At 40.8% G+C, this 22,918-nt stretch overlaps 1 protein-coding gene across 2 annotated transcripts in view; it reads right to left on the reverse strand.

The window, feature by feature from the left end:
* TMTC2 (transmembrane O-mannosyltransferase targeting cadherins 2) overlaps nt 1-22,918 on the reverse strand; it is a 422,822-nt gene that overhangs the window by 61,441 nt on the left and 338,463 nt on the right. For both annotated transcript variants that reach the window (XM_068276851.1, XM_068276852.1), the window contains one exon: nt 13,762-13,876. In XM_068276851.1, coding sequence (XP_068132952.1) covers nt 13,762-13,876 — 115 coding nt within the window. The remainder of the gene's footprint in view (nt 1-13,761; nt 13,877-22,918) is intronic.

Raw genomic sequence — 22,918 nt, forward strand, 5'->3', positions numbered from 1 at the left:
ATTAGCTGAGAGCAAAAGCATCTTTGAATTTTGGCTTTAAGCCTCCCATTGGGCAACGGACCAATGGGGGTCAAGAGGAAATTTTTTTTCTCTTGTTCCCACTGTTGTTATTAAGATACCCTGCAAATTTTTAGCACGTAAGGGGGCTTTTGCTATTAATCGCTAAAGTCAGCGAGCATTTAAACATTCACCACACTCAGAAAGAGAACTTTAAAATCGATTTTCTCAAACACTATAAGGTCTTTTTGATATTTTTCCTCTTGTATCCACTGTCCCTCTCCACATACCCTAAAATTTGCTGTTTCTAGCATGTAACGGGGCTTTTCTATTAACCGCTAAAGTCGGCGGCCTTTCGCCTGCCAAATAAGTCTATGGAGCCCGCTGCAAACAGCCGGTTCACAAACTTTTGCGGAAATTCGCGTTCGAAATTTGCAAACCCAAAATTTGATGTTTGCTACATCTCTAGTGATCACCAGACATAATACCTAGAGAAAAAACTATTTCCTCTGTGACCATAAAGAAATCAGATCATGACTAGAGCAGGCAGCATAATTTCAGCTACTGACCACCCATACTAATTCCCTCTGGAAATGTAAAAACCTTTCTAATGTTCTTGTATATTAAAATGCCAGTCACACAGCATGCTCTGCTTGTCATGTCACACCTGAATAAACAGCAAAAGATATTCTGTCCAAGATCTAAGAAAAAAAAAATGTATGGACAAATAAAAGAGAAAATGTTACAGTTCAGCTGTAACTGTGATTATACATGCATTGTGGACTACACCAGGTTAAACAGCAAAAAATTGCAAGCATAAAGTAAAATTAATCACTATCCAAGAAACATTTCAAGAATGTTCATTCACCTTATAGATTCTCACTTCGGAATTCTAACATGATTGCCATTGTGTGACTCATCCACTCTACCCTCTCATCTACTGTCCAACTCTGCTAATCCAGTCATTGTTTTACAGTCCACCTGAGAATAATAATGACATTAACCATTCTAAACCACAGGTTGTTTTTTTCCTCCTTAAAAACCACAGCAATGTTCACATCATGCTCCTTCCATTAATTTGTCATTAACTTTATCACCACTTTTCACACTGAAATGTTCTATATATTATGTTTTGTGGGACAAACTAGACTCTCTCTGGACAGTACCTTTTCAGCCATTATTGTTTAACAAAAATGTGCTATTGTAAACAAAACCCACACATTTTATTTGCCAATTTGTCAAAGTTATTACAACAATTAAATGATGTCCCAAGTACAATGTATTATGATACTATTTTATTTGGAAATAAAGGTGAATTTTTTCAGTTCAGTTTTTTTAATATACTATACCAATAGTTACAAGCCTTTATTTACAAAATAACAGTAATATACCCTTCATGACATACATATCACATGTTGGTGGCAAGGAAAGGAGGCAAGATTCATTTGTGTGCTGAGTTGTATGGCTGTGCAGAGAACTGTTAAAGTTGTGGAGTACTGAACTGTAAAAAATGGCCTGGTCACAGGGGGGGTGTAAGCCTGTGGGCCTCAACAGAGGTCAACTATGAAGTAGGGGTGAAAGGGGTTAAAAAATAATACACATGTATTTATTTTTATATGTAATAGTGTATGTGGATGTATTTTTACTTACTAGCCACAATATTTTGCCACACTTAATTTTTGTGTATTGTGAACAGTACATCAGCGTGTTATGTGTATTTGTTCACTTTTACTTTTGTGAATGAATGCCAGTGTCTCACTGATGCCGGGTTTCATTCTTCAAAGACTCTGTGATTGGCTTTGGGAACAGCGGTTTGCCATTTACCGTTAACGAAATGGCTGGGTTGCGATTAATTTGAACAGGAAAGCAGTCGGGTTACGGAAAGTAAACAAATATGTATATCTACGCCCCTGATCCACAAATGAAGTTAACAGGGATCGTGAAGCAGTTAAAGGTAACCCAAAGCGAGAGGAATATGGAGGCTGACGTGTATTTCCTTTTAAATAATGCGCATTGCCTGACTGTCCTGCTGATCCTCTGCCTGTAATACTTTAAGCCATATACCCTGAACAAGCATGCAGATTGGATATCTATGACAAAATTAGCTGCATGCTTGTTTCAGGTATGTGATTTATACCCTACTGATTAGAAAGATCAGCAGGACTGCCAGGTAACTGGTATTGTTTAAAAAGAAATAAATATGTCAGCTTCCATAGGTCTCGCACCTCAGGTTCCTTTTAATATTATGTACCACTATGTTGCTTCAGCTTCTTCCCTGACTGTATAACTGAACTCATACCACAGCATCCTCATTGTTTTCTCTCTGACTCTGTATGGTCCTCAACCAGCACAACCTCTAGCCAATCACAGATCCAAGTCTTCTCTTGAATAGATCCCAAATCAATGGAATGTCCTTGCTCATACACTTTTATGCTGTTCAAACAATACCTCAAAACCCACCTCCTGAAAACTCACTGCATTTCTTTCTTTCAAAGGATATCATTATCAAACCACCATCACTTTCAGTTGTTATGGTCTTAAATACCTTGTGTATTCCTTTAACCTCTATTAGTTAAATCAGCAGGATCCTCCTCCTTCCCATGTCATATTTCACAATTGTTTTATCATAAGTTTTTAATTTGCACTCCCAATTTATTGCAGGGTGCTGCATAGTAAGTTGGTTCTTTATAAAGCCACTGTTATGATAATAGTTAAATACATCTTTTGAAATCATTGAACTGGATTTTCACAATGCTTGTTGGAAATAGCATTGTAGTATAACATTATAATGTGTGCAGGTAAGGCTAGACAGACACAGGGAGATCATAAATCAATTGTGGTACCACAAAGGCTTAGATGTTAACGGCAACGGTATAAACATTTTACTAGAGAAGCGGCAAATATAAACATTCTAGCCATATAACTTGACCATTTAAATGGTAAATGCATGTACATGCTGTGAAAGGTTGATTTTTTTTTTCACTAAAAGCACTTTGTATGGTTCTGCTTATTATCCCTTACACTGCTGGACGATTACTATACAAGTTTTGACTTTGAAAGAAAAATGTTCAAAATGTAGCCTCACAGTTAGAGTCTTAAAGAAAACCTAAACCGTAGCAAAGAAAGTTTCGCTTACCTTGGGCTTCTACCAGCCCCCTGCAGCCATCCTGTGCCCGCGCACCGGTCCTCAACGATCCCATGGTCCCCCGCTGCAACTTCAGGTTTTATTTCTGACGACTGATCAGTCGGCGGGCCACTGCGCCTGTGCGCATCCTCGTTCGCATTCCTGTAGGCAAGAGCGTCCTGTGCAGGCGCAGTAAGTGAACAAAACCCCGTACTGCTCCTCTGCAGGATGCTCTTGCTGACGGGGAACGCAAATGAGGAAGGGCCCTGCAGGCGAAGCGGCCTGCCAACTGATTAGTTGGCAGAAATTAAACTAAGGCCCCTTTTACACTTAATCAGTTGCTCTCAGTTATGACTAAAATAAAACTGATTTTCAAAGTAATGCCCATGTTTTCCTATGACACCTTTCACACTTAATGCGTTTTAACTGAAATCTTCTTCCCGATGCACTGCTATGGAAAAACCGTGTACCAACGCGCACTAACGCATACCAACTGTTTAAGTGTAAACGGGGCCTAGGACACGAAGGGGGGGGGGGGGGCGGTTGGAAGGAAAATCATTGAGGACCAGCGCTGGCACAGGACGGCTGCAGGGGGAGAAGCCCATGGTAAATGAAACACTTTTCTTTGCTACGGTTTAGGTTTAATTTAAAGTGAACCTATACTTTGCAAACAAGACTGATATTGACAGAATAATTGTCTTTACTTTGTTGTTAATGGGAATGTATCTGTAGTGTAGTTTTCTCTGTAATCTCTAGCATGCTGTTCCTTGTTGCTGGTCCAACACACGCCTATAGAGGAGGACCTAAGCTGCACAAGTCTCCTCTTCTGCATGTGCTTTGAATAAGGTGCTCTGTGTGTGAGCAGACTGTACACTTTTGATTGCTGTAAGCAGATTCTAAATTACTTTTTTTCTGCTGTACAAATGAAGGCAGGGTTTAGATCGAACACAAAATTGTACAAGGCACATTCTTACATCAATTTTGTAAATTAATGTAAAATTATAAATATTCTATTCAAAGATTCATTTTTCAAGCTCAGGATTCATTCTGCAGCTGTGCACCAACCCATAAACACTAAACACTCAAAGTGGAACTCCAGTGAAAATAATGTCATGAAAAAAGTGCTACATTTTTACAATAATTATTTATAAATGATTTAGTCCATGTTTGTCCATTGTAAAATCTTTCCTCTCCCTGATTTACATTCAGACATTTATCACATGGTGACATCTTTACAGCTGGCACTGGCAGGTAATGTCTGTGGAAAGATATGCTTTTTTTTCATCAGTTGGAAACAGCTGTTATTTCCCACAATGCAACAAGGCTCCCACATCACACTGTTGGGTTCACTGCAATAACAGCTATACAGAGCCCCCCCTGATGATCCGTTTGGGAAAAGAAAAAGATTTCTAATGGGGAAGGGGGTATTCAGCTACTGACTGGGATGAAGTTCAATCCTTGGTTACGGTTTCTCTTTAAAGACAATGTAATCCCACTGCTAAAAAAAAAAGAACCCAGATACTTATCAAAGGAGAGGGAAGGCTCTAGGTCCTAATGAGCCGTCCCTCTTCTCTCCCGATGCCCTCGGTGCTGCGCTGTCCCCGGGAGCAGCATTTGACTAAATTGGTCAAATACTGCTCCTTCAGTCGGCAAAGGTGATTTTGGAAAAAGTCTTTGGGAGCCTGAGTACTCCCGAAGATGCGCCTCTCCACACTGCGCACGCGCGAGCGCCCTCTATCGCGTCATCTCGCATACGCAGCATGGAGCCGCCTGTCTTCAGGAGGACTCGGCTCCCGAAGACTTCCGAAGTCCCCCGTGGCGGGGGAGCCAGCGCTGCACCGAGGGCACCGGCAGAGGAGAGGGAAGGCTCATTAGGACCTAGAGCATTCCCTCTCCTTAGGCGAGTATTTATTTTTTTATTTTTTTTTAGCAGCGAGGTTACATTGGCTTTAAGCTACAAGGAGCCTTGGCAGTTTCCTTTGAGCAGATTGTGGTCTTAGAACTGCACAAAAACTACTTCCTGTTCCAAGTAGTACAAACCTGTTGGTGGCAATTTGATCATATATCTATGGGGGGGGGGGGGGATACAATATTCATACCAGGGACATATCAATCTGTATTTAATCAGGGAAAACCCTTACAGAGTATGTGCCATACTTGCATGTCCCTATTCTGTTCTTGGCCTGTTATACTATTTATGAAGATTGCAGCCTTCACTGACCCTAGATTGACAGTAGGCCCTGCCCTCTAAACTGCCTGTATCTGCGCCACAGTGTCGCAATCACTGGAGGGGTAATCTCCAGTGACGCAACCTACTAGGGGTGGCAACTCAACATCACTCACAGGGTGCGTTGGTGAAGATCAGTGGTACACACATCCAATTTTGACTTGTCAATGCTCAGCCAATTTTACCACCTCCATGTAGTATGAGTGCTTACATACACAATCTGTTCATAGTATTCAAAATCTATTGGGCCTCATACTACATGAAGGTGGTAAAACTGGCCAAACATTGGCCAATCAAAACGGGATGTGTGTATGCACCTTTACACTCTGCACCTTTGAAGAGCCCATTCCTAGCAGCATCTGCACTTCAGCATAACAGTATGGCAGACTTTAGAAACATTAACTGTAACCTCCATGTGGTCAGAAACTCAGCATTTCTTCTTTGCTCTAAAAGATTCCTTACAGCCTTAAAAGACAACTGAAGTGAGAAGAAGATGGAGGCTGCCATATTTATTTCCTTTAAAATAATACCAGTTGCCTGGCGTCCTGCTGCTGTATCTGGCTGCAGTAGTGTTTGAATCACACCAGAAACAAGCATGCAGCTAATCTTGTCAGACCTGACAATGTCAGAAGCCCCTGATCCGCTGCATACTTGTTCAGGGTCTATAGCTAAATGTATTAGAGGCAGAGGATTAGCAGGACAGTCAGGCAACTGGTATTGCTTAACCACCCTGGCGTTCTATTAAGATCGCCAGGGCGGCTGCGGGAGGGGTTTTTTTAAATAAAAAAAAAACTATTTCATGCAGCCAACTTTCAGGGGGCCCTGGAGGCGTTCTTCCGATCGCCTCCGGCGCCCAGAATAAACAAGGAAGGCCGCAATGAGCGGCCTTCCTTGTTTTGCTTACATCGTCGCCATAGCGACGAGCGGAGTGACGTCATGGACGTCAGCCGACGACCTGACGTCAGCCGCCTCCGATCCAGCCCTTAGCGCTGGCCGGAACTTTTTGTTCCGGCTACGCTGGGCTCAGGCGGCTGGGGGGACCCTCTTTCGCCGCTGCACGCGGCGGATCGCCACTGCTCGCGGCGGATCGCCGCAGAGCGGCGGCGATCAGGCAGCACACGCGGCTGGCAAAGTGCCGGCTGCGTGTGCTGCTCTTTATTTGATGAAAATCGGCCCAGCAGGGCCTGAGCGGCAGCCTCCGGCGGTGATGGACAAGCTGAGCTCGTCCATACCGCCCGGCTGGTTAAAAGGAAATAAATATGGCAGCCTCCATATCCATTTCGCTCCAGTTGCCCTTTAACCACTTCCCCCCAAAGCGTTTTTTACCAGAAAACGGACAAGAGCAATTTTCACCTTTCAGTGCTCATCCCTTTCATTTGTCAATAGCTTTATCACTACTAATCACAATGAAATGATCTATATCTTGTTTTTTTTCAGCACCAATTGGGCTTTTTGAGGTTGATATTTGTTTTCAGTAATTACTTTATTTTCTATGCATTTTAAAGGGAAAACACTGAAAAAAAATGAAAAAATACACTTTCTCCACTCTCATCCCCTATAGTTTTAATATGAACACAGCTACTGTGCATAAAACCCACACATTTTATCTGCCTATTTGTTCTGGTTATCATAAGATTTTAATTTTAATGTCCCTAGTACAAAGTATGGTGACAAAAAAGTATTTGGAAATAAAGGTGTATTTTTTCTTTGGTGTTTTTTCCCCCCACTATTTTCACGTGCACGGGAATGCATGTGCACACACGGGAGCGCTCGTGCACAGCAGCACTGTCTGGCTTATAAAAACATCCTGGAGCCATTAAGAGGCTCTAGCAGGACCTTTTCATAAGTCAGCTTGTCATTAAGTGGTTAAACATACTAGCACAATTTTTTTTATAGCAGAACAGCATTCAAACAGTTAAACACAGCACTTTGTCCTGCAATGGAAAGCCCATTCAGCTTAAGATTTATTTCCAGAGAGGAGATGACATTATCTTCTGTTTACATTCCTCAGATGTTACATCGTGTGTAACAACTGAAAACAAGCTTTCTCTGCTTCAAGCATGCATACAGTTCAGAAAAGCTCACTAAAAGATTTTAATATATAACAAAAAGCAGCATGAATAAAATATAATGGCAGCTTTCAGAACAGATAAACTGTACTTTAGGAACTTGTAAATAGACAATATTGCTTGTGCAAAAAAGCAAATATGGTAACAATAAAAGTAGATGAAGCGGAAATGTAATTTTTCCCTAAACAAACTGTTTCACTTACCTGGGGCTTCCCCAAGCCCCCAGCGGCCATCCTGTCCCGCACCGGTCCTGCCCAATCCTCTATACTCCCACCATGGCTAAGTTTCGTTAGTGTCGACTTGTAAGTGGACAGCAACTGCACCTGCGCGCCCCGGGCTACGCAAAGCTTTCGTTGCGTTCCAGCCCGCAACAGCGTCCTGCTATTAGCGCAGGACGCTATAGCGAGCTAGAGCACGAAGAAAGCTTTGCGCAGCCCGGGGCGCACAGGCACAGTTGCCGTTTACTTACAAGTTGACGTCAATGAAACAACCATGGCGGGAGGACGGAGGATCGGGCAGGACCGGCGCGGGACAGGATGGCTGCTGGGGGCTTGGGGAAGTCCCAGGTAAGTGAAACAGTTTGTTTAGGGCAAATTTACAGTTCCGCTGTAAACACATTTTTATTGAATGTTATGTCAGTTTCAAACCACTTTAAAGTAAAGCATTATCAGTAAAAGTAACTGGTGGAACTGTAAAGATTAAAGGTTTCTATGTTGTATTGAATATGGTATTAATTAAATTAATATAAAGTTTTCAGAAATTGGACTAAACACAAAAAGATGAATTAAGCAAATATGCTTCAGTGCGGGATTCACTTTTGATTGCATGCAATGAGGGGAAAGCAATTTATACCCTCCGCTTGCATTCTTGCTGTGCTTAGGTCACCTTTGTATGCCCTCAATATCATGATAATATTCATATTAATCATAGGACATGGCTTGCTGCATATTGACATTTAGTTAATAATGGGACATGAATCTTGTCATAAGTACTTGCTGTGCCACATATTCATTTTAAGTAGATTACTGTTAAATCTCTCATTCCTTGAAATCAATACATTTCTTGTAAAAGAAATCACGATGAATGGGTCCCAGAGGTTTCTCAGTATGTAATAAAGAAACATCTCTAATATATTAAGGCCATCACAGAGCGCCATTTCTAGGATGCCTCAGATACTAATAGTATGTCATCTCTAAGCTGTGAAATAGAGGCATGGGGGTCTCAGGAGAGTCCAGTCTCAGAAACATGGAAACTGATGATTTAGATCAACATGGGGTCCTAACTATGTATTTTTAATTTTTGAGCTAAAATGACTGCTTGGACCATGATTAAGACACTGTAAAACTATCCAACTGCCTAGATTTTTTTTTTGTTCCTTGACAAACTATTATGGTTGTAAATGCCAGGATTCTATAAAGTTAGCTAAAAGTCACTACATTTGTGCTGCTTTGGGGCCATAACAAAAACAAAACCAAAAACTACAGTGCAAAGAACTTACTAAAGAGGAATTCAATTGTGTTTATACATTTCCCTGCAGATAATGTCAATTTCACTTGTGCTTTAAGGTACACTATGAATTTGGCTAAATGTACATGTAGTCTTCAATACTAGGTGACAACACCCAGACTTTGGGACTAAAGACTGAATAATCTTTGATTCAAAATGGATTCGGGTTTTGTATAACTCAGCGTGTCCAGGAACCTTAGAGAGTTTCATAAACATTACATTTTCCCCACTTAAGTTGCTGAGGAAGGTGACTAACTTAAATAATAAGTAATAGACTTAAAGGGACTCCGAGCAGTGCATAAACTATGGAAAGATGCATATCATTTTAAAGCTCTCTTTCTCCTCTTCCCAATGATATATAAACCACCGCCCTACGCCTTTTAGTTTTCGCTATTTTCGCGATTGAAATTGCCGCGGCCGCAATTTCAATCGCGAAAATAAAGAAAACTAAAAGGCGTAGAGCGACGATTTAGGTGTCGCCAGAAAGAGGAGAAAGAGAGCTTTAAAATGATATCCATCTTTCCATAGTTACTTGTATTACAAAGGACGACACTTTCCCAAAAGTGTCAGCAGCTCCATTCAGCAGAAAAAGTCGTCCTGTGTAATACAATGTAACTATGGCAAGATGGATATCATTTTAAAGCTCTCTTTCTCCTCTTTCTGGCGACACCTAAATCGTCGCCCTACGCCTTTTAGTTTTCTTTATTTTCGTGATTGAAATCGCGGCCGCGGCAATTTTAATCGCGAAAATAGCGAAAACTAAAAGGCGTAGGGCAGCGGTTTATATATCATCGGAAAGAGGAGAAAGAGAGCTTTAAAATGATATGCATCTTTCCATAGTTTCTGCACTGCTCGGAGTCCCTTTAAGTAGACTTAAAACTAGGGAATCTTTTTTGATTTCTTGGATGGACTGTTGAAAGCCAGATATATCAACAAAGCATCTATGAAACAAAACATATATAGTCCACTAACTTATTTTCAATTTGACAACACAATGTACCAGTAATTCTAGTTAACGAGGAACTTCAGTCTAAACAAACATACTGTCATTAAGTTACATTAGTTATGTTAATTAAAATAGAAAGGTAATATAATCTCTAACCCACCCTGTTTTAAAAGAACAGGCAAATGTTTGATTTGATGAGGGCAGCCATCTTTTTGGTTAAAAGGAGGTGACAAGGAGCACCTGATCACCCCTCCCAGTTGCAAGGCAACGTGAACAACAACATAGGAAATCCCATCATGCTTTGCATAGCATCAGGGAAAAAAAGCCCGGGCAGTTTTCTTTGATGGGTGGAGCTTAGCTAAAAATGCAGCTAAAAATGATGCTTTGGTAAGAAAAACAAAGTTCTGATGCTGTGAAACTGTTAAAGAAACACCAAGCCTTTTCAGTTCTGCTGAGTAGATTTTTAGTCCGGAGGGTTATTTTAAGTCGCCAATTTTATATTGTTTTTCTTTCAGGTAGCTATTAATACTCACTTTTTTTATATACATTGATAGATGAACGCATTCCAGGCAGTTACCTATAGTTCACTATAGTTATGAGCTCATGACATATACAGGGGACCCTAATCAGTAGGCTCTGATATTAAAGGACAACTATCAGAGTTAACTAAAATTCTAAATGCCACATATATATTCCAGTAATTACTAGCAAATAGCAATACAAAGGCTTTTTTTCATCATTTCATTTTTTATGTGCAGAAAATATGACAATTACAGAGAACAGTTTTTACTGTGGGCATTACTAGGGAGGACTGTGTTCCGCACTTCCAGCATACAGAAACAGTCCTCACTGGCTATAATCTTGTGAAAGAAACACTACAGAATGATAGAAATCAGAAATATAGCATCAAATGGTGTGTAAATAACTCACCAGCTGTGTGTGTGTCTTTCTGCCTCATGCAGTGTAAAGTAAACAGAGATTGCAGCCAGGAAGAGCATATTCTGAATGGAGGCTGTATGCATGCAAGTACAGTAATAAAGCATGGGTCCTTCTCTTCAGATCCTTTCTCTGTAGCTGAAAAATCTCTCAGCTGTTCTCATATCATCTGTGAGAAAGGGGTGTGTGTGTGTGTGTCATACAGTAAATCATTCATCTGTGAATAGTGACAGAGAAGTGGAACACTACAGCTCTGGCCCGGACACCGACATTGTTACAAAAAGCTGATACACAAGGCATTTTTTTTACACAGGCTGTGATCAGAGACTACTGAAAAGCTTTCTATTGTTACAGACTAAAATCTCTATAGGTATGTGGGGTTTACAGAATGACAATTCCTCTTTAATTACAGAAAAGAAATGTTTAACTCGCTGCTATACCAGTTATAAACACACTGGGCTCTATTCACAGAGCATTACTGCATTCGGTAATGCTGAAAAAAGATGATTTTGCCAATCACCTTCTCAAATTACAATTGGCTAAACGGATTACCGCACAAAAATTAATCTCACCGACTAGTGAGGTAAATTACTGACTTGTGCAGTATTTGCTTCAAGAAATGTTAAGAAATTGCAATTCACAAAGATTTCCACATTCGGTTTACCGGGCAAAAGTGTTCGGTATTTATCTCATAGCAGTTCATAGTTCATAGCAGTCAATAACATGACCTCTCCATGCTGTCTCTGTGCGGTAGATTTGACAGACAGCCTTTGGGGAGAGCAAGGCCACCAATAGGAAGAGCCACACAGCCCTGCTTCTCACTGATTTGATGCGATAAGGTATTGAGTGGGTCTTTCATTGTATCAAAGCAGACGAAGGTGAATATTTTAAAGGGCTTTTCTGCATCCCTTTAGATGTGAAAATCTGTATTCTGGCATACAGAAGAGCTCCCCCTGATGGCTGCAGCACATCTAAAAGGATGACAAGACACACTGCAGAGAAAACCTCTGACTCCTACACACAGCTCCCTGCCTGCCCTGCTAGACGGCTGGTAAGTGGCACTTTCCGAGTCGGGCTTTTTGAATTGAGGCATGTTTGTTCGATAAATTATCAGACTTCTGCCTCATGCGGAAAAGCTTTAGTGAATTTGTAAAAAAAAAAAAAAAAGTGTAAAATACCGAAAGATGTAGTTGACTAAACTGGCCTTTGTGAATGGAGTCCATTTTCACAATTCATGTTTTTTTTTCAATTTCTATGGATGCCCTGCTACAATTAGGCATTCTAACCCCTGAGAAAAGATGTTGAGCATCTTAAAACATGCTGGATGTTTCCTAAATAAATATTCAGCGCATTATTGTGGCCCCATCTATGTGAACATATTTAGACAAATCAGCATTTAGCTGCCAGCACAAGATCCTGGGATAACTGGGTTCTAGATCTAGGTCGATTTATATTAGATGGCTCAATCCACTCAACTCCTCTGAACCTTCTTGAAGCATTACAGAGAACATCTTCGCTTCGGTGTGGAGATAAATTGCAATGCAGTTGATGGCTCCTAAATGGTCACACAGACATTTGTTTGTTTTCTGGTCCCTACTCAAAGGTATAGTCCCCACTTAAATTCTCCGTTATTCTTTTCATGAACTTGCATACAGTTAATCCAATAAATTTACTCTGATTGGCTGTGGGTTTTTAAGCAAAGCCACACCTCATACCGGATAAAAATTCTTGAAAGAGGAGCTCCTGTGAACTTGAAGAGGTAACATCTGAACTGTCATTGTTGCAGTCAGTTGCCCCATTAAGGAACCTGTAAGGTTACATTATATTTACTTGATGAGGTTAGGATTATCATATCTGTAGGTATCATCCCTATTTATTCAAAGCTGTTAAATCAGTCCCACTCATACAACAAGCCATTCCAGAGCCGGGATAAGATCCTCCAGCACCCAAGGGTGAGACACCAAAGTGCACCCCTCCATCCCTCCCACCCCAGCCATCACACACTGATTGCTATTAGACTAAGAGGCGCCCCAGGGCCACCAACACCTTAAAGCGGTATCGTCACCATAAAAATCAAATTTCAACAGCAACTGGTCTGAGTGTATTAAGTGATAAAGATGCTAATCCTGCATTCAAAACGTTTTCTGCTGTTATGATTTGGTGTTATCATATACCTTAGGAGCACTGGCTCTTTAGTAGTCGTTGCCAAAGAACTGCATGCTGGGGGTTCTTTTTATCTAGAATATATTCCTCCTCTTCCCTTTATTTCTGTCTGCTGCTTATCTGAAACCTGATCCCCCACCCTACTTGTGTTTACAAGCAAGGCTGAGGTGACTCAGTGATTGGAGGAGACAAGAAAAAAAAGTAAAGGGCAGACATGACATAACGAGTTAGCCTTTACTGTGGGCAAAAGACATGGCCCCAACCACGAACAGAATTCTTGTCATTTACTATATAACATTCACTGAAATCAAAACGTGGACAGTACAATACAGGTGTTATGTAAGTAGATCAAGTATTTATCTACTTATATATGTGTTTTTTTTCCCTGGAATAGTATGGCTGATCCTACTGCTTTAATCTCTAGTCATCTGGCTTGCAGTCATTGCCATTTATCTTCTTTTCTATTTCTCTCTGCCTCACACACAATGGGGAATGATAGCTGAGTGAGTTGTGTGCCCCGTCCTATACTGCAGGCTGCTGGAGCCTCTCTTGCCTCAGCCCAGCCCTGAGTCATTTCTCTTCCCAGGTGTTCCTTAGCTTCATCTACCACATTGAAAACCACATCTAGCACATTTCAGCCTAAAAGACACAATTCAGACAAAATTTTGCTAGAAAAAGACTAGAATCACAAAAGCACCATGTGTCATGTTAAGACAAGAAAAAAAAAATTGAGGGACCAAACCTCCTTAGATGGAAACTACCATTAAACAAAGAATGAACTGACTAAACCTACCTTAGCATGTGAGCTGCATTGAAAACCACATCAAATTCAGAGCTGTCCAATTCTGCAGCCTTCTTTGCCATTTCTGCAGCTTCCAGGACTCGCCCCTCTTCCAGTAGGAATTGACCTGCAATGCAAAGTATGCTTAATAAAATGACAATTTATATAGGTAATTTAAAGGTAGAACATTGACAATATAGCAGCCAAATACCTGAAATATTTCAATTGTGCAAATAGGGCAGTAATATTTAATGACACTCTCTTAATCCGGTTTGCTTTTACAATTTAGTAGAGATCATGTACTCATACTTCAGTGTATATAAAATAACTAAAAATGAGAGTCTTCTCGATATTGCCTTATAGTTGTCTAGTATGCTTTGCTTTTATTCTAAAATACATTCTTTATTTCTATCAAAGTTTATTTAAAAAAACAGAAAGAGCCAAAAACAGCCATTCCCACTGATTGCAGACATGCTAATATGTTTGCAGAGTCCATTTAGAAGAGTGGGTATAGACTAAAATCACATTATTTATGCAGATGTTAGTGCTGACTACAGCTTGTTTGCTATCACTATATGCCCTTTGTAAGGCCCTGTTCACTGTGGTCAGCTGCATTGCAGATTTATTCTACAACTCACTGCATATACAATTCTATGGGCCTGCTCACAGTAATGGATTGCATTATTCTAACACTGCATGCAGGCTTTGTATTAAAGTCTTTGGCCAGTCTCCATTGCAGTTCACTGACCACTGTAAACCTAGCCTAAGAGTATATACCGTACATACTCAAGTATTTAAATAAAAACATGAATACACTGCATAACGGATCATGGACTCTCTGTATGTTATTTTAAGGACATTTAAAGTGAACCTTATTAAGACCATTTTGCAAATGGGTTCAAAAGGCTCCTTTATTGATAATGCATTAGTACTGAATCATTTATTTCAGCTCTAAATTGATACAATACAATGTCTATCTGCTAGAAGCTGAATAGATTGCCCATTTTCTGTCCACCAAGAATACCCTGCTCTACAAATGCTGCTCTCCTCCACTCTTCCCTTCTAAACTTCTTTAGGTTTGGAGTGAACATTATTATGCATTAATATAACACTTAAAGCCCGCAGTCATGTGACTATGCTCATAAAAACTTATAATCTAATTTATATGATAGGGAGGGTGAGGGGAGGGAGAAAAGGGCCAACCAACTTATAATTATGTTTTTGGAATGTGGGAGTAAACTAGAGCACCTTGACAAAATGTGAAACTGGGAATTCAATGCTGCAAGGTGACAATGGTATCCACCGTCAGTGAACTTCAAGATAGGCGTCTGAAAGCGAGGTGGAAATTATAGCATGCCTAATAGTTCATGTAAAATATAGAAGCGAAAAATGGTAACAGCAGCCAGCAAGAACGCTTAGAAACTGAGATTTGCTGGTCTTCATTTCAGTGGCTAAACTGGTATTATAAAAGTAATAAAATAAATTAATTCTGATTTGTGTTTTAATAAGTCTGAATCAGTAGCTTATGTAAATCTTAAATTAAAGTTGTAGAAACTGAAGTGCAGCCTGAACTGAACTCTATGAACTCCAGCATCTCAGTTATAGTACGCTGCCAGACCAAGCAAGTATCTAGCTGAAAGGTGTCCATGCACATATCAATCTGTTTTATCAATCTTCTATGATCAAAAACAGTCAGAAAATACACTTTGAATAAAATAATCCATGCATCAGTCAAACCTGATAAGCAGTGCTAGAAAATAAAATCATAGATTGCATGAGCCTTCAAACAACTGCTCGGACATAGAGCTGATCAAGAAAATCAATCAATTCTGTCTTGCAAACTATTCTAAAGTGAACTTGAACTTAGTAATATTATTTAAAACTAGTCTACCTAAGCCAGTTTAAAAACGGGCTCTAGGTAGTGACATTACCGCCCCGCCCGTCAGTGCACGTGCGTTCCCGGCGCCACACGCGCCCGCCCTGGCCCGACCTCCCGTCCCAACGGCTGTCTGTACTGCACACATGCGCAGTACAAAAAAGCCAGGGACGGACAGATAAGGAAAGTGGATGACGCAGGGAAAGTTAGGTTTTATTGTGCAGGATAAACACATGATGTACCTGCAAATGTATATTACATACTTACCTCACCATCAGTTCCTCTATGAAGCTTACCATTTTCTTAAATTAATTCTGTCCAGTTGTAACAAGAATTTGTCAGAAACGAAATATAGCAGTTGGTGTCAGTTATATATCAGTTTCTGTCAGTTCCAACTAAAAGGACAACTGATGAGCAAGGTAATGTCCATGTTTCTCTATGGCTCAAGTGAGCGATATTACAGTTTAACAATGTGCTGAACAGGAAACTGTTATGGGGTAATGGCCAATTTCAAAATGGAGGATGGAGAATACCATCGATCACAGTGGACAAAAAGGACGCAGGAGAGGAGAAGGAGACAGACACAGGTGCTTTTCTCCTGGCAGACTCAATACGCCAGAGCTGCTCTATAGGCAGTAGCAGTGTTAGGGAGTCTTGCCCAAAGTCTCCTACTGAATAGGTGCTGGATTACAGGAAGACACGAGATTCAAACCTTGGTCTCCTGTGTCAGAGGCAGAGCCCTAAACCAGTACACTATCCAGCCATTGGAAAGACTGATGAGTAGACTACACAGGAGGTAAGCATGATGTGTATATGTTTATTTTCACTTATTTGCTGGTGATTGTCCTCATTGTTTCCCACTTGGGTTCCACCATACCATAACTGAGATTCATCTCGTTTACCATTGATTTCTCAAGAGCCGCAGTTGATTAAGCTTTCCAGGACTCTACACCTGGCTTCTAGAGTCTGTGGCATTTGCAGATACATTGAATCCCCTAGGGCTCTAAATGCAACATGATGACAAATAACAAAAAAACTTTGACAAACACTTTTCTGTGCGGTAACTAAATGCGTTCGGCTGCAATGGAACAAGCCGCGAGGATCTGACCTTGGTGAACTGGCCCTAATGCATATTGTATGAAGACTGGACTTGAGCCAATCAAAATCAACAGTAAGTTAATTTTGTGGGAATAATTCCAACCTGCATACAGTTGCATTAAATGTGCATGTGAGAGAGAATTATTTGCATCTCATCGACCATCTCTAACCAACCGATAATTTAGATAAAACCAACAACTCATTGAATCGAATGAATGATTGTTTAGCTACAGAGCAAAGACTAAGGGAAACTTATCCAACAAGGTACCCAAATGTTACCAGAAGTCAGCAAACTTATATCAATACACATCTCTGTAAAAGTGTACAGGAAATATAACCTTTTCGATTGTTTAGACAAACTCTGTATATATACTTTGAATTAACGAATGAGACTTTAAGGCAGCATGGCAACCGCTATTGAAACGTCAAACTGCCAAGATTAATACCCACTTAGTCTGCTGTCCTAATGAGGACAAATTGAGCCAATTTATTTTTTCAAATCATTGTAAAATGCAAATAGGCTGAAAGAATGAGTCCAGCAGTAATTGCTGCTGCAGCAAACTACAGAGCTAGAAAGGGGTCCACGTATGTTTTTGGTGGCTCATGTTACAGATTTGCTTTGATGCTGATGTTCGTAAATCAATCTCCGACATCATTAAAAGAAATCCCAGGAAAAAATATGTCACTCCACTGAACAGTAAGGGAAGCTTTATTGACGCAGCCTTTCAAAACAAGCAAGCCTCAATCTTCCGTTTAATTCAAGCAAATTAAGCAAAATAAATTAAAACCTAAGACACTCACCCATGCTTTTAAAGATAATTTGAGCAGTAAAAAGGTTTCCGGCACTTTACAGATAGCGTAAGTAACTGGGGTTTTTTTTGTCCCCTTTTCCACTAGAGTGATTGCGATTGCTGAATCGCAAATCGCTGGGGATTTTTAAATCGCTAGGGTTGTTACTATATCATAGAAATCATGAGAAGTATTTTCCACTACAGTGATTCGATTTGGAAATCATAAATCGCAATCGCATTCTGGAGTGATTTTTACAATGATAATGCAATGCAAATGAAAATTGCAAATCGCAATTGCATAACAGAATACATGAAATCGCTGGCGGTTGTGATTTGTGATTGCGATTGCTAGTGGAAAAGGGCCCTAAAGTATCTCTATAACTGCAGATTTTCTAAGTTTAAAGAGAAAATTGGACAATAATGTATGGCTGTCAACATAAAAATGCTTAAAAAAAAAAAGAATGGACAGGTTGAAATGCTAAGTGTCAGTTTTCAGGATATAAAATATTGTACAGTCACCAAACAAAATTTTTAGAAGTGAGATTCTGTACTCAAGGTTTTGCTAGTGGCAGATCAACTTTCAATACTAAATCACTGAGCTTATTGGCTTTAAAGGATAGCTTCACTTACACAAAGAGGTACTGGTTTGTACCAGAATGTCCAAACAAATCTGGACCTCCAATTTAGGATACCCAGTTAAAGAGATTGTCACTGCAGCTTAGTGCCCCTCAAATCTATGTTGGCAGCTGTATGATGTCATCTATGGTCCACACAAAGAGGCTTGGAGGTAGGCAGACAGTAGACATTTGTTTGTCACTGCAAAAATCCCAATCATAGATGGAACCTGACCCTCCTTACAAGCAGAAGCCTTGCCTCCTTACTTGTTTTGGTAGAGTGATTACATCAATATTGTTCACAACTGCCAGAATGCACTGGAGAGTAACTAGGTTCAATTAAAGGACACCTGAGCTGAGAGAAATATGGAGGCTGCCATATTTATTTCCTTTTAAACAATACTAGTGGCCTGGCAGCCCTGCTGGTCTATTTGGCTGCAGTAGTGCCTGAATTACACTAGAAACAAGCATGGAGCTCATTTTGTCAGATCTGATGTCAGAAACACCTGATCTGCTGCATGCTTGTTCGGGGTCTATGGATAAAAGGAGGCAGATGATCAGCAGGATAGCAAAGCAACTGGTATTGTTTAAAGAGACTCTGAAGTCTTTTTTTCCCTGCTTTTGTCATATAATCCTGTTCAGCATGAATGCCCCAGTGAAATTGCCGCATCCCCGCAGCAGATGGGTGATTTATTGCTGTGTTTTAGACCAGTAAAGTTCTACGACTTTGCTGGTCGCAGATTGTGCTTACCTGGCTCGCAAGGCTTCTCTTCCTGGAAAGGCTGAACTTTGAGCTGTAGCTCAGCCTCTCCGCAATCAACCTCTGCAGATCTCTGCAGGGAAAGGCGGTGATCAGAGGAAATTGATTGCAGAGGAGGCAGAGCTACAGCTGAAAGCTCGGCCTCATTGAGGAGGTGAAGCCCTGCAAGCCACGGAACTCTGCAGGGCTAATCCTCAGTCATAAATCACCCATCTGCCACGAGGATGCGGCGATTTCATTGGGGCATTCATGCTAAATAGGATTATAAGACAAAAGCAGGGAAAAAAAGAGCCTTTAGAGTCTCTTTAAAAGGAAATAAATATGGCAACCTCCATATTCCTATTGTTACAGTTGTCATTTAACCCTTTGTCTGCTTCCAGGAAAGCAGGAAGTAGACACTGCCAATTTATAGCAGAAGTTCTGTAAGCTGTAACAAAAATGTTTTTAAAGGTTATTATGCTGCTGACTATCTTTAAGAGCAGAGAGGAAGTTCTATGTTCAGGTCCGCTTTAACAGGTTCTCCTTCCTGGCCCCTAATTTCCTAAACTGTTACCGTAAACCTAACCACTCCCCATGTTATACCCCAACATTAACCCTCTTAAAGTGACAACCCCAACCTCTCCTGATGTTCCCTTTCTCAGTCTTAAACCCCTGCGCTAATGATTGAAACTGGAACCCAAATCTTAAACATGTTACTCCTGAGCCATTAACTATGCTGAAGCTAAAACAACCAGCTGCCAATCAACTGATCTGCTGAGCACCTGGCAGCAGGGCTGTGGAGTCGGTACAAAAATCTTCGGACTCCGACTCCAGGTACCCAAAATTGCTCCGACTCCTCGACTCCTTAGTCTAATTTTTACAAAAGCTATGGATTTGGTTAAAAAATCATCCTACTCTGACTTCTCACTTTATTGAAACCACCAGCTACGACTCCAGGTACCCAAAACTGCTCGGACTCCAATTCCTCGACTCCACAACCATGCCTGGCAGAATAGAGTTTGAATACTTTCCTGGGTTGGAGACTCCCCTTAATATTGGGAAAATGTACGCCTATAAGTTCCCAAGGTTGAAATCTGACACTGATCACCACCATCATTTCTCACGCTGTTTTAATGAAGGGATATTCTTCCCAAACATAAATGTCTCTGCTGAGCTATTTGCACATAATTAGTGGACTGTAAATGACCGATAACGGTGGGTGTGTAGGAAGTACTTGTAACACTCTGTATGCCCCATCACTTCAACCTACTAATGGGGCATCCTAAATACCAAACAAAGGCATTCCTCGCTGTGTAGAGAGCAGGATGCAAAGAAAGAAAGCGCTGGACTCATTCATTTACTTGGAATTAGTCTCTTTTCAAATCTGTGGTCAATGGCATGGTGTTTAACATTCCTGGTAATTTAGGAATACTTCACACTATGAATTGCTTGGGACAATGCTGGTTTAAGTGAAAACTCAAAAGAGGGCAGGACCCCTTCTGATTAGCAACAAGTTGTTAAATAACCTCTCTTTCAAAGGAGGGGAAAATATATCTGAGAACTTACTCCATACGGATGTGACAAAAACATGCAACAGGGTACTGTTTGGACCCTATGTACATGCTACATTAGTAGCTCCGTATGATGTCAAATGGCTATTTCACAGCACCCAGTTTCTGCACAGTGGAGATAGGCCAGCTATTGCCGCAAATAATAAAGAATTGTTATGATCTGTTTTGTCAACAAAAAAGGATTATTTCCAGCCTATAAATATACAGATGACACCTGATCTTGCGGATGTCATCATAACGGCTGAGAACCATAATTTTAATGGAACAAACAAGTGATCCTGGTCCTTAATTCCTGTTTAATCCTAGTAGATAATTTTACATTTTCTGTTTAAAATAGCTTTTCAGCACTCTGCAACTGAAAAAGTATCAAATAGTAGGTACAAAAGTACTATCAAAATTATTCTGAGTCGTTTCTTGCTTGCTGGTAACTTGAAAGGCATTTCATTGGTAAGATGCGAAAATATCACCTTCAAGAAAAAGGTCAATTGAATAGGGCCCCATGTCTGTTTCTTATATGATATGAAAGCTGCGCCCCATAACTAAAGAAAAGGTTTTTTTTTAGTGAAAACAGATTTTTTTTGTTACACATGATTCTACGATACATAAACCAATGTACTTGCTATGTCTGAGGTTAAAGGCAAGACATACCCTATGCCACATGTTTAAATGCTTCCTGTTGCTCTTAAAAAGGAACCTGAAGTGAGGGGTTTATGGTTGCAGCCATACTTATTTTCTTTTAAACAATACTAGCTGTCTGGCAGTCCTGCTGATCTCTTTGGCTGCAGTAGTGTCTGAGTGGCAACCCTGAAACAAGCATGCAGCTAATTCAGGGTCTTTGGCCAAAAGTATAAGAGGCAGATAAACAGCTAGGTAATTTGGATTATTTCAAAGGAAATAAATGTCACCTTCCATATCCCTCTCATGTCAGGTGCACTTTAAACCTTTCCAATCCTTTTTCCCCTATCACCCACGTCCCACCCAACACCTATTTTTTTTCCAGGGTGTGTGGCCCGAAGTGGAGGAGGTGACCAGACATCAGAGATGGGGCCAGCTCGCATGCTGTAGCTCTGTCTCTTTTATGAGCGCCAGTTTAATTTCATCATTACATGGTGCTGTATGCTGCTAGGATGGTTTAAAGACTTTGTCCAACATTGGTGCTGTAGGGGAAAATGGCAATGTCAAACATAATTAAACATACGTTTGGAAAAAGGGGAAGTATTTAAACACATATTCTGGTGCATTTAGGTTTTATTTTTATTAAACTGCAAGTACTGAAATACTTGAAGCCAGTTTCTTTCTGATACTGGCACCTAGTTTATGTTCCCTCCTGCTATCAACACCCATGTGCCGCAAAGGGTAATCACTCATGGTAGACTTCAGGGTCCACTGCCGGGGTCACTGTTGCTGAAATCTTTATAGGTGATTACAGTTATGAGCTTTGACTGGTATTTATCTTGCATTCCAGAATGGCAGGCTAATCCTGTACCTAAGTAGCACGCACATAGTTCTGCTGCTGAATCAAAGTGGTTGGGGGTCAAATGTACCCTTTCACTACTCCCCTAAATATCTCGACATTGGGTCAATGATCTGCCATATATGGACATGACAGGAGTAACCCCCAAGAAAGTGACAAGGTACTCCCCAGAGGTCAGCTGATCCCAGGTTGGGAAGCCCTTCTTTTGAATGTTCTCCCCAATGCTTTACTTCTTTAGAACCGCCTTTCAGTACTTGTATTTGTGGAAAAGAAGGCAAAGAAATGGAGTGCTGTGCAGTATGCCAGCACTGAGTTGTTTATGTTTATTCGGAGAACGCAGTGGTAGCACTTTTATTATGCAAGGCAGATGCTGATTAATCTCCATTACTACAGATAGGGACTGCTGAAACAGCGAGTACATCATTTAGACAAATTAAGATAAAGCAGTGCTACTGGCCAATAAAGTCTACATAAAGGACTTGAATTATGAAATCTGCACTGAGCACTAACTCATAAAAAATATAAAAGGGGCCTGCAAGTATACTCATACACAATTTCACATTGCTAACTTTACTACAGTTAACTCCTCATATGGCCCAGGGACTGACTGCTGTGTGATCGCTTGCTAATTTCAGGCAAGGTTTGTTAAAATGTTCCTGAGATAAATAACATAAAAAAATTATAGATACCTGGGGCTTCTTCCAGCCCCCTTCAGGAAGATCAGTCCCTCGTCGTCTTCCCACGGCGCCAGATTCTACGCTAGGTGGCCCGGTAATTCTGCCAGTCAGCGCAGGTGCAGTCAAGCCGTGCGTGCTCCCGCAGCCGGAAAGCATTCTGCACCTGCACAGTATTAGTAGCGGGAGATCCAGTGTTCTTCTGCTTGCACCTAGCGGAAGATTCAGCTTTCTTCTGCCTGTACCTAGCGGAAGATTCAGGCAGCATGGGAAGAGGGCGAGGGTCGGATCAGCCTAAGGGGGACTGGAGGAAGCCCCAGGTATGTATCATT

Source organism: Hyperolius riggenbachi, chromosome 3 (genome assembly GCF_040937935.1).
Source record: "Hyperolius riggenbachi isolate aHypRig1 chromosome 3, aHypRig1.pri, whole genome shotgun sequence".
NCBI classification, from domain to species: Eukaryota; Metazoa; Chordata; class Amphibia; order Anura; family Hyperoliidae; genus Hyperolius; species Hyperolius riggenbachi.